Source organism: Phodopus roborovskii, unplaced genomic scaffold (assembly GCF_943737965.1).
Source record: "Phodopus roborovskii unplaced genomic scaffold, PHOROB, whole genome shotgun sequence".
In the NCBI taxonomy this organism is placed as follows: Eukaryota; Metazoa; Chordata; class Mammalia; order Rodentia; family Cricetidae; genus Phodopus; species Phodopus roborovskii.
The window spans coordinates 12,239,162-12,254,702 of record NW_026125295.1 but is presented as its reverse complement, the minus strand read 5'-3'; the positions used below and the strand labels follow the sequence as shown (position 1 = coordinate 12,254,702).

At 44.9% G+C, this 15,541-nt stretch overlaps 1 protein-coding gene across 3 annotated transcripts in view; it reads right to left on the bottom strand.

Moving 5' to 3' along the window:
* The window catches only part of Klhl18 (kelch like family member 18), a 45,046-nt gene that overhangs the window by 22,873 nt on the left and 6,632 nt on the right, over positions 1-15,541 (bottom strand). For 2 of the 3 annotated variants that reach the window (XM_051203388.1, XM_051203393.1), the window contains exon 2: positions 542-672. In XM_051203388.1, the coding sequence (XP_051059345.1) occupies positions 542-672 (131 nt within the window). Of the gene's footprint in view, positions 1-414; positions 673-15,541 lie in introns of those variants that run through there. The other variant, XM_051203403.1, reaches the window with a different exon arrangement.

Genomic DNA, 15,541 nt, shown 5'->3' with positions numbered 1-15,541 from the left:
CTTTCTCGTCTGCTTCACTGGCTTCATGTTTCCTGTTTTTGGTGGTTGCTGTACGAAACTCAGCACTAAAACATGTTCTAATTTATTGCCTGTGCTAGCAGGCACCACAACTACTATCCTCTTACTGACATCATAATTTTTTTTAAAAAATTGTTGTTTGAGGGTAATTTTAGAAAGAATTTCTAACTTTGTATTTTTGACTTCCTGTTCTTCTGGAGAATGAAATCCAAATTCCAGCCATATAGCCTTGGTCTCTCCATCTCTCTGGTTTCTTTAACTTTCTACCCTGCCTTACCTCACTGTGTCCAACACTCTAAACACACTCTCACCTTTCGCCCTGGCAAGACGATAAGACCTTTCATTTTAACCCTCCCTCAGGTCACTGACTGAGGAGCTCATCCATCTGCTAATTACCACAGTGTGTATGGAGCCGTCTGTCCTATCACACACCGTGCTTTATTTACTGCAGGCCTTCATGGATGTGATCCAAAGTCCAGGCTGAAACTGACCCCAGGAAGCACAATGGTAGGGGGGTTAGTACCTTGGGTCCATTCCTTGCATTACAATCTCATCCTGCTTGCATTCCATCATGTCATTAGTAAACATAGCATGGAAGTATGGGATGGAGGCTGCTAAGACGATCCGGTGAGCGCTGAATTTGTGGTCCCCGATCTGTGGGCCGAAGAAAATACAAAGACAAATATTGAGAACACAAATACAAAAGCCCAATCTTCCCCTTCCACAGCTTACCCCTCTGCTAACTGCAGTGACAACGAAGATGTCACAGGCAACACAGACAAGGATTATCATAGAGACCTTTGCGTATTTAAAACAACATACTCAGTTATGGTGGGGGAACGTAAACACCACATTTTAATGAGGTACTGTGGAATACTAGTTAATCTGTGTAATGATGTGTTGCAGGGGCTGGAGAAATGGCTCAGAGGTTAAGAGCAGTGACTGTTCTTCCAGAGGGCCTGAGCTTAATTCCCAGCAACCACATAGTGCCCTCTTCTGGCTTGCAGGCACACATACAGTCAGAACTCTGTATGCATAATAAATCTTGAAAAAAAAAAAAAAGAATAAGCCACGTAAAGATGGCAAATACACAGGCAGGCATATTTTTAGGTGCTTTGTAGACTTTGAATTTTTGACTGCTGATGAGCAAATGGCAGCTGCTGAGAGACATGAGATTGTAAAAGGAACTGCTGAATTAAACCAGCCTAGATACTTTAGGGATGTCTTAACTTTAAAATGGAATTCAGAAAATGTATTATGTCGGGGGAGAGGTTATGTTTTTGCTTCCACAGGAAATTAGAGTCTGTGGATTCCTTCAAAATTAATAAGAGGCCAGATTTGATTGGGGGAGACCCCCTGAAAATCTTGGCTACAGACATAAAGAAATAAACCTAGGAAAAAACCACAAGACAGGTTATGTATATGTTGATCCCTTGACATGGAACAGCTCTGAGACAGGATGAGACATGATAAATCTTGTTGGTTACAAAGTCCTCATGACTTATTATTACGTGCCATCCTTTCGTATGGCACGGACAGAGATTTATATCATAGTTTGATTACACAGTCTAAATAGACTTAGAAAGCCAACAGACTTTTACCTGCTCAAACATAAAACAAAAAATCATCTTTAACTGACTCATGCACACTGCATGGTCTATACTTGTGTTGATGCAGAGATGTATGTTAACCTTTGAATGTTTAAGTGTTTTCAAGCCAGGCGGCCAGACACCAATGAAAATGGGTGGCCCAAGTGACCCAGTCTCTCAAAATGCATCTGTTACAGTTTCCTCAGAGTTCTACACCCAGAGCAGCTTCAAGGATGCTGGCTGAGATGGTCCAGCCTCACTGACTGTGCTAGCCAGGACTTGACCATTATTCTAATTTTCTCAGGTTTCCCCCAAAGATGCCAACACCCCCAGACAACAGGAAACAGTCTAGAGAACACAACACCCACATTCCCAAGAGATGGGGTGGATGGTTTTTGGTCATTTGACGCATTATAGATGTTTGTCATTGTTAAGGGGGTTGGTTACAAATCGTTCTTGGTCATGGTCAGGGACGATACCAAGCAAAGAAGATTAGATTCAAGGATCTCTTTCTGAAGAGAAAAAGGGAGGATATAATATAAAAATCAGATAAAAAGGGTGGATTGTTGAGTCTCCTTTTAAACAACCACTAATCTCAAATATTCCCATTGGTATGGAATTTTGTATACAAATTTAAGGTTAATTTTGTTAGAACATACTGTACATATGTTTCTACTCTTGTTTAAGGTATTGTACCTATGTAGCTCATTTAACAATGTAATGTAAATTTCTAGTCCTTGAAAAGTTATTATTGTAAGGACTCAGGCATTATGCTGGCCTGCCCCTGCCACCTGGTAGAATGCACTCAGGCAGTACCCTGGTCAGCATGCAGGTGTAAAGGACCCTTTTAAAAGAAAGACCCCGCCCACTTAATTCGCTTCTTTCCCTCTCTTCCCTACTGTTTCCCTGGGGGCAGACAGGACTTTTCCTGTCTCCCTCTTCTCTTCTGTCCTCTCTCTGTCTCTTTTCCCTTTTCTTCTCCACCCTTCCCTTTCTAATAAAATTCCTCACTTAAGCTCCTGGCATGTCTTTCCCCCACCTCGGTCACCCTCGCCTGCCATGGAATCTGCCAAGGTTCCGTTCGTCCTTTATCATAACAATTACTACAAACTATTTAGGATAATAAAGAAATGCATGTTAGTAGCTAGTCACCTATAATAATAAAACTTGCCATATCAGGTATGTTTCAAGGTCATACAGAGGTATATTTTAGATAGATAGGTAACTCTCAAATACTTCAAAGACCTACAGAATATTATATTTAAAAGTTTAATAACGTAAGACTTTTCTTGATAATGAGACATGTCTGCTCCTGGCAGCACCAATCTACTTCAAAAAAAGGATGAAGGGCACCAGTGAACCTCCTTCTGGAGTTTACTTTCACTGTGGCAAAAGCTAGCCATTTGGGCAAGAAACTGCCCTTGCCCTGACTGCTAACACTATGCTGTCCAAACTGTACAAGCAGAACACAAAGAAAGATGACTGCTAAACTCTGCAACTCTGCCAAGACAGGGTAGGATAGCCCTTCAAAAATTCCTGCTTCACACAAAAGTCTGTCAAATATTCTAGATACCCCAACATTGCAGAGAACCCTTGGGTGACTGTCCAGGCAGCCTGATGTCTCTGTCATTTTATTTTTGGAAGTTGCTTACTCAGCACTTCCTGTTTACTCAAGTAATATTTTATCTTTATTGGATCTTGGATGGAGTTGAAGACTAGGTAGTTACAGTTGCAGTTTTCCTTAGAAGGTAAATTAGGGACAGAGCTTTGGACTCATCAAGCTAGAATAAATAGTGGGGTATTTTCTCCAAATATGTCAAATACAAACAGACTAGACATTGTAAATTTAATTCTTACCTGAGAATTGTTCTTATTGTTTATAGTTTTATTGTATTAGAGTTAAAACCTTTCCCTTTTATTTAGACAAAAGGGAAATATTGTAGAATATTCCTTTACACTGTGTGAAGATATTTCACTGTGACTAGTTTAATAAAAAGCTAAATGGCCAATAGCTAGGCAGGATTTTTAGAGCAGAGAAGACACTGGGAAGAAGGGTGGAGTCCCATGAGGATTCAGAGGAAGCAGCATGGATAGTAAAGGTAATATAGCCCTGAAACAGGAAGTAAATTAACAGAAATAGGTTAACTTAAGTTAAAGGAGCAAGTTTCAAACAAGCCTAAACTGTCAGTCAAGCTTTCATAGTTCATAGGAAGTCTCCATGTGGTTATTTGGGAGCTGGCTGGCAGGACGAAAAAAATCATCTACACTAGGTTCAAAGCTCAGAGGTACAGGGACTCACTGAGGTCACCCCAGTACCATACACACATACACGAGTGAATAAACACATAAGTAATCTGTACAGACAGATTAAACTTCAAAAGTAAGCTAGAAAGAGGGTAAATATAAGACCTTTTAGGAAAAACAACATATCATGGTAGATAAGAACATCTGGGCATAATGGCACAACCTTTAAGCCCAGCATTTGAGGCAGAGACAGGTGGATTGTCAGGTTTAAGGCTGGCTTCATCTACATAGCAAGCTCCAGGCCAGCCAGGGCTACATAGTGAGGCCCTGTCTCAAAACAACGAAACAAAACAAAACAAACACTCTGAAGGAAAACTACTAGGTTTAAATCAAGGTCCCATCTAATTACATCTGTGTGCCTCAATTATTCATTTGTAAAATAGGGAAAACAGTTGTGAGGGTTCAATTAGTTATCATCTGCAAAGCATTAAAACAATGCACAACAGTCTTTGATAGCTAACTTAAAAACCTGTTTTATGGACATTATTTTTATGACTTTCATGGAGAAGTTGTTAAACTGTGTCCTGAAGGTCAGACCTGCCCTGCCCCCTGTTTCAGCACGGCCTGTGAGCAAAGAACAGTTTTTACACCTTTAAATGGCTAGGGGTAAAAGCTAAAAAAAGACTAACGTTTCCAGATGCTTTATGGTCTGGACAAGAAGCACTGCCCACGGCTCACACGCTGAAGGCTTGGTCTCGAGCTGGCTGATGGTGCTGTCTGGCGAGGGTCCTGAAGTTGAGATGAGGCCTAGCTGGAGGAAGTGAGCACAGGAGCGTGTTCCTAGGGGCAGCGTCTTGGCCGGCCCCTTCCTCCTCCATTTTCTGCTTCCTGCGTACCAGGAGGCAGGTGGCTCTGCTCTGCCTCACTCTTCCCAACATGAAGGTCTGAGACCATGAACAGAATAAACCCTCTTCCCTAAGCTGCTTCTGTCAGGTGATTATCTTAACCATGGAAAGCCCGGCACACTGGGTGCCAAAAAGGAAAGAAACTCAGATGTCAGCGTCCCGTATTGTCCTCTTATGCCTGTGTTTCTTCCCCTGTGTGGTCCTGGGAATTGAACCCCTGGTCTTGTACACACTAAGCAGGCACTCTGCACTCTGGCAAAGTTCAGTAGCTGTGAGAGACCAATGGCCTACAAAGCCAAAAATAGTTACTATCTGCCCTTTTATAGAAAATGTTTGTTCTAGAGTCACAGGGAACAAACACGGAGAAGGAAGTGAACACATCCCCTAGAAAGAAGGAAGCAGTGATTCTTATTTAAGACTCACAGCCCCCACCCACCCTAACCCTACCCACCCCAAGCCCTGGGAATCCCTCCTCAGGACCTCCACACTGCAGTTTCTCTCACTTTCCCTTAATTAATCTAAATGTGCTCCGCTGAGAACAAACACCCTTGACCCTATCACTCCCGATCTCCTGCTGTGTTCTTAGCTAAACCGGCAGAGATTATCTGCAGTCTGTAGATGTCAACACTGATTCTACACATAATGCTTGCTCCTCTGTGGATGCAAATAAACTGATCCGAAACAAAGGTGCTTATACTGGGACGACGTGCCTTTTCCCTAACCAGTCTCTGGAGCCCAGCTAGCCTTGAACTTGCTGGTAGCTGAGGCCAAACATGGACTTCTGAGTCTCCTGCTTCAGCCTCCCAAGTGATAGGGTTATAGGTTTCACCACCATGCCTTCGCTCTTTGAGATAGGGCCCTAGCTGGCCCTACACCTCACCAAGTAGCCCAGGCTGCCTTCACAGTAATCCTCCTGCTTCTGTCTCCCAAGTGCTAGCGTTATAGGCATGTTACAGTCTTTTAAAAACTTTTGTTAAAAAAAATTCTCTATTTACTTATACTTTATGAGTGCTCTGCATGTACACCTGCAGGCCAGAAGAGGGCACCATATCCTATTACAGATGGTTGGGAGCCACCATGTGGTTGCTGGGGATTGAACTCAGGACCTCTGGAAGAGCAGCCAGTGCTCTTAACACCTGAGCCATCTCTCCAGCCCCCTGTCATCTTTTTTCTTTTTTTAAAAAGCTTGTGTGTGTGTGTGTGTGTGTGTGTGTGTGTGTGTGTGTGTGTTTGCTCACACACATAAATACAGATGTTCACAAAGGCTGGAGACATCATATTTCCCTGGAGCTGGAGTTACAGGCGTTTGTAAGCCATCTCATGTGGGTGCTGGGAACTGAACTGGGTACTCTGCAAGAATAGGACACATTCAACCTCTGAGCCACCTCTCTAGTGTTTCTTTATGTTACAGTCTTGTGTCTGAATATGCATGGCAGACAACAGAACACAGCAATTGTATTCTTGGACATTTATCCTAAAAAGAAAAGAAAGAAAACTATACTCATGCACCATCTTTTGTGTAAAGTCCACGGGTTTGTTTGTAATAGCCCAAAATAAAAACAGCCTTTTAAGTAAGTAAACGATTAAACACACTATGGCACATGGGATGCTACTTGGGAGAATGAGGAAAGAAAAACCGACACCAAAGTCAACTTGGGCAGACTTGGGCATGGTATAATGCCATGTGAAAAAAGAGAATCAAGTTCCACACCTGCAGCTGGGCGTTGGTGGCACACACCTTCAGTCCCAGCACCTGGGAGGCAGAGGCACGCGCATCTCTGTGTGTTCGAGGCCAGCCTGGTCTACAGAGCAAGTTCCAGGACAGGCTCCAAAGCAATACAGAGAAACCCTGTCTCAAGAAAACAAAAACAACAACAACAACAAAATCAAAAAACAAAACGAAGGAAGGAAGGAAGGAAGGAAAAGTTCCACACCTGTTATGACTCCACTTACGACACTGTTAAACAAGGTGAAGAATTAAAGGGGCTGATGTGGTGGTGGCCACATAGGAGGAAGAGGCAGGAGAATTGCTTGGACCAACCTGAGTGACATAGTAAGTCCTGAATGAAACACAAGAAAAGGGCAGTGTAGTGTTAAGGGCATTTGCCGCTGCCCTGGGAGACCAAAGTTTGGTTCCCAGTACTCATGTCAGGTGGCTCACAACCACCTGTAGCTCCAGCTCCTAGGGACCATCGCCCCATGAGGAGCCTGGCAATCGGACTCGGGTGGCCAGGTTTCTCATCCTCTGAGCTAACATGGCATGCTACAAGAAGTTTCTGGATGAGTATACTCAACTTATAATTGTGTCTGCTCATGTCAATTCCCATCATTTTGGGCACAACCCCACCCTACCCTGTCTGCTTTACTCAGTGCTGCCCAGCTCCACACCTCTCCTTTAAGCTGCTGGAAATCCCCCAAAATGTCTCCATCGTATTCTCCCAGTCTTCTGCCTAGTGAATTATTCTGCAGCTTTGGATCCAGCTCAAATGCTCTGAGGCCACACATGATTTCCACGTAGTCAGAGCTCTCCTTCATGTGGCACTGGTACAAGCCTCTAGCACACTGTATTGTCCCTTATGAATGTCCCTCCATCAAGGTTATAATCTTCCCACACAGGGGAGGTTGTATCTGGTGCATAACACATGGTTCATGTATCAGTGTACTTAATGAATCCCAAAGCTCGTCTCATTAAAAGGCCCTACATCTGAGATAGGTAATAGAACTATCAATAAATCACCTTTTTAAACTGGCTCCCTCTGACTCCAGACTGGTGGAATCTCATCAAAGTGGGAGGTAAAGGTGGCAGAGTTTAGAGAGTGCCACTCTCCATCGTCATCTGAAACTTCAGCTGGCACGAGGAGGACCAGCCTCTGGGCAGCTTGACTTCAAGGCTACGATGCATTCAGTCCTGAGGAAATAAATGAACTGCACTTTCTGTTCTGATGGGCTTCTAACAGGCTAGTGTGTGAGAAACTGTCAAGGAAGAAGGGACTGTCCTTTCTCCTTAAATGCTCGTGATCCACCCACCAGCCCAGAATACTGACAGAGGGACTCACCATAAGCAGAAATGATACCAGATACCAGCCCTTGGAAACCCACAGGGCTGGGAAACTGATGGCAAGTGTTTTCTAACACACTAGGTTCAACCTGAGGTTTTAGCAGTGTCTTAAAGTACAAAGGGGGAGGGTCATGGTGGAGCATGCTTTTTTTGTTTGTTTGTTTGTTTTGCCAGACCGGGTTTCTCTGTGTAGCTTTGTAGACCAGGCTGGCCTCGAACTCACATAGATGCACCTGCCTCTGCCTCCCCAGTCTGGGACTAAAGGCATGCCCAGCTGGTGGTGCACACCTTTAATCTTATAGTTGGAGGCAGAGGCAGGTGGATCTCTGAGTTTGAGGCCAGCCTGGTCTACAGAGTGAGTTCTGCAATAGCCAGAGCTACACCAGGAAACTCTCAAGAATAAACAAATGAAAGAAAGAACACTACCAACCACTGAGGGGGCTCTGGTCCTTCTGCTTCATGGACCCCACCGGGGTCAGCAAGGGGTGAGACAGTGGCTGGCCAGTTGACAATGACATAAAGAACAGGTTAAACCATTCAAGCATATTGCCAGCCTTTCCAAAGCCTCTTATTACCTCTCACCACCCATCTCCAACAGAACAGGATGTGAGGAGAGGCAGGGAGAGGAGGGCAGAGTCCTCAGGGATCACTACATCTCATTAGACCAAGATCACGTGATAGGAAGCTATTTCCTCCAGTTCAGAGCCCCCATCATGAAAATCCAAGTCCCCAGGCTGCAGCCATCTCACTACCTGACCCCACAAAGACTGGCTTCCTTGAAACAACATGATGCTACTTCCAAGCCTGGGCTTTGGAGCAGCCTCCCTCTCCCTCAGCCCAGAGTGCCTCTTCCCATGAAACCGGCACAAGCCTTCCATATGGTGTCACCCTTGTGGTTTCCTCTAGCGTACATCTCCGCAAGCATAGAATGTATCACTCTAAGGTGGACTCGTTCAGTGAGTGCTGCCCCTCGCGCCGTGCACGGTGATTACACTTGGGTCGTATGCTGACCTCACAAACATGGCACTTCAGCAAACATTTCTAAACATTCAAAGAACTACAGGAGGTGAGGGACGTGAGGATGCTTCCAGAGAAGAAAAACAAACACGCCTACATAAGAGCGCAGGAGCAGAGCGCCAGCCTCCTGTGCGCAGCACCTAAGCCTCACGAACTAGGTCGGCCAGCTCAGCAGGCTTGCGGAGGGCCCTAATATTCTGCATTTCAGACAGACTTCCAAGCAATGCTGGTGCTCCTGGTCTAAGCGCAGCAGTTTAAAGGGTCCTTCTGTGGAAGGGACACTAGAAGAGGGAATGATTAACCACACCCGAGGGAAAATGCGACTCACAGACTGTACACAACCACCCATGTTAGGACAGGGCAGAAGAATCCAAACAGAAACACACGGTTGGCAGAGAGAGGGGTGTATGAACCTGTGACCACAAGTCAACATTAAACACAAATGCAGAGTGCTCTAAGACCCCAGGGATGCACAACACTTGAGAGATGCTGGCAGGGTCATGAGTTCAAGGTCATCTGTGACACAGACAGTTTGAGACCAGCCAGGGTCTAAGAAACCTTGCTTCACAGGCAAACCAAACTGCTGCTCTACAGAGCGGGGAGGGTTTGGTTATTTGTCTCTCCTTGAGAAAGGATGAAAGGAGCCCTGAAGCATGGACACGACCCTGCCCAACAGATGGGTCTGGAAATTTCCAGGGCAGGCAGCCCTGGGGGTGGGGGGGGGGGTGGAGAGCACAGACCACAGCCAGTTACTGCAGGAGACTGTGGGCAGCTGGGGGAGACGAGGGAGGGGGCGAGTGGAAGGCCTCCGGTGACTGAAAACACAGCTGGCAGCACTAGAAATGGCAGTGGAGCTGCCTGCCAGCAACACAGGCCCATAAGCGCCTTTCGCCTGCCTGAGTCAGCAGGGGCAGAGGAGGATTTCCATGAGCCGCTTAGAATCATCAGTCATTTCTCCCGGCAGCCCATTCCCAAATCCTGCTGACACTAGCTGCCACCTGATGCTCCTGCATTTTCCACATCTCTTGACAGTGGGAAAGCTTATAAGCTAGTCTGAAAAACAACAGGAAGAAAACAGGATCCGTTTACCCTAAATAAGGCAGAGGCACCTCGGAAGCACGACCACTCTGCTCCACTCCCTGCCCCCCCCCAACAGGTCCCTAACCTGAAGAGAAGACTTCCCTGGGGTTGCGGGGGATCGCGCGGTGGTGATGAACCTGCAGCACAAGCACACGCAGAATTCAGAACCCCAGCACCACATGAAAATCAGGGCGAGGTGGCATGTGTCTGGGATCTCAACCCTGGGAAGGCAGGACAGGAGGGTCCCTGGAGCTCATTGGTCACCCAGACTAGCCCAACTGACAGTTCCAGGTTGGTAAGTGGAGAGCAATTGAGAAAGATATGCACTGTCGATCTCTGACCTCCACGTGTACGCACACACAGGGACACTTACAAATGCAATCACACACACACACACACACACACACACACACACACACACACACGAATGAAATGAAGTAAATTAAAAACATGAAAGGATTGCCTTCAAGAATGGGCCAGAATTAGTTGTTCTTGCTCTGGTTGTTTCCACCATCTCCCCTGAACAAGAAGAAGGAAAGCGCAGGCAAAATCCTGTGCTCTCCTCAGGAACTGGGGAAAACGAATTCTACCTTTTCTGCTACAGGCTGACTCCTAACACTCTGCTTTGGCGCCCACACAAGTGAATAACTACTGCTTGGCTTCATTCATTTATTCATAAAGGTGTGTATTTGTTTTGGTGCTGGGACTGAAGCTAGGACCTGGAGCACTGGGTATATGCACCTCCCTAAGCTGTGACTCTAGCCACTCAAGGTGTTTATAAAGAGTCATAGTTTTAAGCAAAGAATTAGGCCAAGTGAGGAAGACAGAAGGTTTGGCTCACTTCATATGCTTCCTCTTCTGTTTCTGATTATTCTGTTCTTATCATGACAGCTCCTTGCAGGTTCTGCAAAATAACAAACATGTGCCTACCTCTGCCCCCTTGCTTATTCTACTATATACACCCTCCTCCCCCACCGACTGCTGCCCTCATGGGTTACTCCCAGCTTGTAGATCTCTATGCAGAGACGCTGTTCTGGCCCCTCAGACAAAAGCATCATTCTCAGGCTCCTTACTCTGCTTCAATTTCTTCATGTACCCATCGCTATGGGACATTCATGGCAGTTGCTTGGTTTATTGCTTGCTGTCCTACTATGAGCACAGGCTCGCATTCACAAAGACTTTCTGTGAATGTGGAAGACAGAGACAAATCTGTTGAATAAAATGGAAAATAAAAGAGCAGGAGAACAGGATCACAGAGCTGAATATGTGTGTTGGTGTACATGTGTGTGTTTATGCATGCACATACATGTCAATCTGTTGGATACACAACGGTCATTTTTTAAATTCTACAAGAATTCTCTGGGAAGGCCAGCAAGACGACATAGCGGATGTTTTATCAAGTACATGCAGTATAAGCCTGATGACCTAAGTTGGATACCCTGAAGCCACGTGAAACTCAGAGGTGTCACACGAGCATCTATAGCTCTGGCATTCCTTCGGTGATGAGAGGGGTGGTCTGCACAGGACAATTTCCTGAGCTGGTGGGGCAGTTAGTGTGAGACACACAGGGCTGCAACAGAAACAAGAGAAACCTGGCCTCAAAACAAGGTGAGAGGAGAGAACCAACTCCCAGAAAACAGTCTCCAGACCTCTGCATACGTATGAACACCGATTATAGAGATAAAAACAATTCAGTTTCAAACCCTGCAAAAACTGTAAAACACATAACTACTATGTAAAGGAGTGCCCAGAATGTATAAAGGACAGAGGATGAAGCTGTGTGTGGTGGTGTCTGCCTCTAACAGTAGCAACTTGAGATATACAGCAAGATCTCGCCTGAAGAAACCAGGAGAGGATGGGGAGATTGCTCAGTGGTTAAGAGTGCTTACTGATCTTAGAGAGGACAGCAGTTCAGTTCCTAGCACCCAAATCTAGTGGCTCACAATTGCCTGTAATTCCAGCTCCATGGATCAGACTCTTTCTGGCGCCTGCAGATACCTACATACACATGTATATACACAGACACTTAAATAGAAAATAAATCTTAAAACATGCCCGGCAAACTGGGGTGATGGGGGGGGGGCAGTGGCACACACCTCTCATACCAGCACTAGGGAGGCAGAGGCAGAAGAATCTCTGAGTTTGAAATCAGAGTGAGTTCCAGGACAGCCAGAGCTACACAGAGAAACCCTGCCTTGAAAAACCAAACCAAACGAAAACAAAAGGGACAAGGGGTAATGAACATAAGCTAAAGCCAATTCCAGAGTTTTAACTCTGCACAATTGGATGGGTGGTTTGTCATCCCTACACAAAGAAAACAACAGGTGGCTCAGAAGGTGGGAGGCCAAGGGCTGGGAACATAGCTCAGTGGTGTAGCATTTGTGTCAAAGGACAATAGGGTTCATCTAGACATAATGAGTACAAAAACGCACAGCACACACACAAAAAAGAATGCACAGTACAAATGGAAATGAAGGTTTATTACTTGAAAACAAAAACAAGGAGCAGAGATATAGCTCTGGAGATTTTCAACAGATAACATCCCAATGCTAACATGGAAGACTTGATAACCCAGCATGCTTTGCTGATCACTATAGAGCCCTACCAAGGTACCAAGACATTTAGATTTTATAAATCAGTCATAAAGAATAAGATCGCAGCATGTATCATTTACATATATTATCTCTTTGAGGCCAATGTTTTTTCAAGTGGGTGAGGTGCGAAGACCTTTAATCTTATTAGTAGGGAGCAGAGGCAGATGGATCACTGTGAGTTCAAGGCCAGCTTGCTCTATAGTGAGTTTTAGGCTAGTTAGTGATAGAGAGTGAACCCATGCCTCAAGAAGAAGTCCATTTAAAATTAATTAATCTGTGTGTACACTGTATGCATGTGTGCATACGGGTGTACTTGCCGATGCTAGTGTAAGTGGAGAACAAAGGTTAATGTCAGGATGTCTTCCCTTGATTGCTTTTTTTTTTTTTTTTGGATTTTTGGAGACAGGGTTTCTTTGTGTGGCCCTGGCTGTGCTGGAACTCTCTCTGTAGACCAGGCTGGCTTCCAACTCACAGAGATCCACCTGCCTCTGCCTCCCTAGTGCTGGGATTAAAGGTGTTCGCCACCACCACCTGGCCTATATATATATATGTCATCATCATCAACAACAACAACACAAGGTGTCACTATGGAGCCCTGGCTGACCTGGAATCTTTATTTTTATTTTATGAGTATATGAGTATTTTGTCTGCATGCATGCCTTTGCACTATGTGCATGCCTGGTGCCCAAAGTGCTCAGAAGAAGGTGTTGGACCCAGTGGGACTAGAATTACAGATGGTTGTGAGCCACTATGTGGGTTCTGAGAACTGAATCCAAATCGTCTACAAGATCAACCAGTGCTCTTAACTCCTGAGTCGTCTCTCCAGGCCCAAGATAGGGTCTTTTAGTAAACATGATACTGCCATATGAGCTACAATAAATGGCTAGTAAGCTTAGGGTCCATCTAACTCTACTCCTTATCACTGCCCAGGTTTTATTTGTGTTCTGGGGATCCAAACTTAGGTCCTCATGCATGCACACCAAGTATTTTATCCATCCCAGAGGGCAATTCTTTTAAAGTGACCTTTAGAGCTGAGCTAATACAATCTGTGTTCCTGTTGTTGGTTTGGTTTTTGAGAAAGGGTCTCGCATAGCCCAGACTAGCTGGCTATGGAGTGTGAGTTTCCTATCCTCCTGACAGAGTTTGAACTCAGCTCTGTCTACATAGTGAGGTCATGTCTCAGACAGAGGGGTGGGTTCATGAGATAGTTCAGTGAGTAAAGGCATTTGCTGTCAAATATGACTACTTGAGTTCTGTTCCAGAGACTCAATAAGGTACAATGGGAGACCATGTACTCTGAGACATGTTTTTGCCCCCTCCACAATAATAAATGAATGTATTTTATATTCTTAAATGAAAAATATATATATATATGTATATAGAGAGCATATAAATATAGATGTCTCAAAAAAAACTTCTTTTGGGCTGAGCATGTCACTAATACTGATAGCCTCAGCACTCATGAAACTGAGGAAGAGGACTATCAAGGCCAACCTGGGCGACATGGTGAGTTCTAGATTAGTCTAAGCTACAGAATCAGACCCTATTTCAAAACCAAACCAAACCAAACCAAAGGGCAATTTACTTGGTGTGTGCGTGCGTATGCACGTGTGTATACACAGATGTGGAGGTCAGAGTACAATCTCAGGTGTCATTTCCCGGGTACTGTCCACCCTTTTCTTTGAGGCTGCCTTTCACTGGCCTGGAACTTGTCAAACACAGTAGGATAACTGCCATTGAACCCCAGATATCCATCTGTCTCTGCCTCCCCAGTGCTGGGGTTACAGCATGCACCACCATGCCCAGCCTTTAGCTCTGGGAACCAAACTTGTCTTCAGACTTACAAGTCAAGCGCTCTACCAACTATGCTATCTCTCTAGCCGATTCTAACCACTTTTGCCTTTAATGACCTATTATTCTGCAAGTAGCTTGCTACCCTCAGCTTCAAGTGAGACAGAAAGGGAGTTTGGAGCCTTTCATTAACAATGTGAAAATATTCAGCTTCATGCTCCAGTGGAGATATAAGAGTTTACTAAGGAAATTCAGACTTTAATAGCAACTTCTAGCTGGGTTATTCATTTACCAACCAGAGTAACAAACTCGGATTCACCTGCAGTAGCTTGAAGATTAAGAATTATTCACACAAACACAAAGTAAAGCTGGGCGTTGGTGATGCATGCCTTTAATCCCAGAACTAGGAGGCAGAGGCAGGCGGATCTCTGTGAGTTCCAGGCCAGCCTGGTCTACAAAGTGAGTTCCAGGACAGCCTCCAAAGCTACACAGAGAAACCCTGTCTCGAAAAAACAAAACAAAACAAACAAACAAACAAAAACAAAAAAAAAAGAATTATTCACAAAGTCATCTCTTTACTGCTTTTCTTTCTGTGGCACTAGAGACGGAAACAAGGGCCTCCCTTAAGCTAAGTGTTCCAGAGCTGAACTCCATCCCTAGCTCCTCAGCCATATCCTTTAGTAAGAGAAACTTCCAATCCCTAGATACTGTGTGTAGGGTCACAAAGCAACTGCAAAACCTACTCCAAAAACTTCAGCTCCTCAAAGGTCCAATAAAACATACTCAGGCCAACAAGCCACAGCTAATTGTTTGTTTCACACTTGCCTTTGCCAATAGTTTTATTAGAACATGGCCACACCAGTTCTTAGGTGTATTGTGCATAACTGCTTTTCAAGCTATGGGTAGCCACAACTGAACCTGTATTATCTACAAATCCCCAATACTTACTAGGATTGCTAACTTGTGTGTGGCTCACACACATTTTGATTCATTCATTTTGTTCCCAACTGAAATAATAATGATGCTGCCAGCTGTTTGGGTAGTCTCCCTATGGCCTTCCTGGCACATACAACTAACCACAAAGAAGCTGGATGGTTTCGTGCCAAAGGGACAATGCAGAGTGCCAAGAGTTGATGCGTTCAAAGTAGGCAAGGTAGGAGCCATGCTTCTAGGTTAGGAAAGTCTGGGAACACATCTTTAGAAAAACCATGTGGTTTCATCCTTCCAACATCACTCTAAACCAAG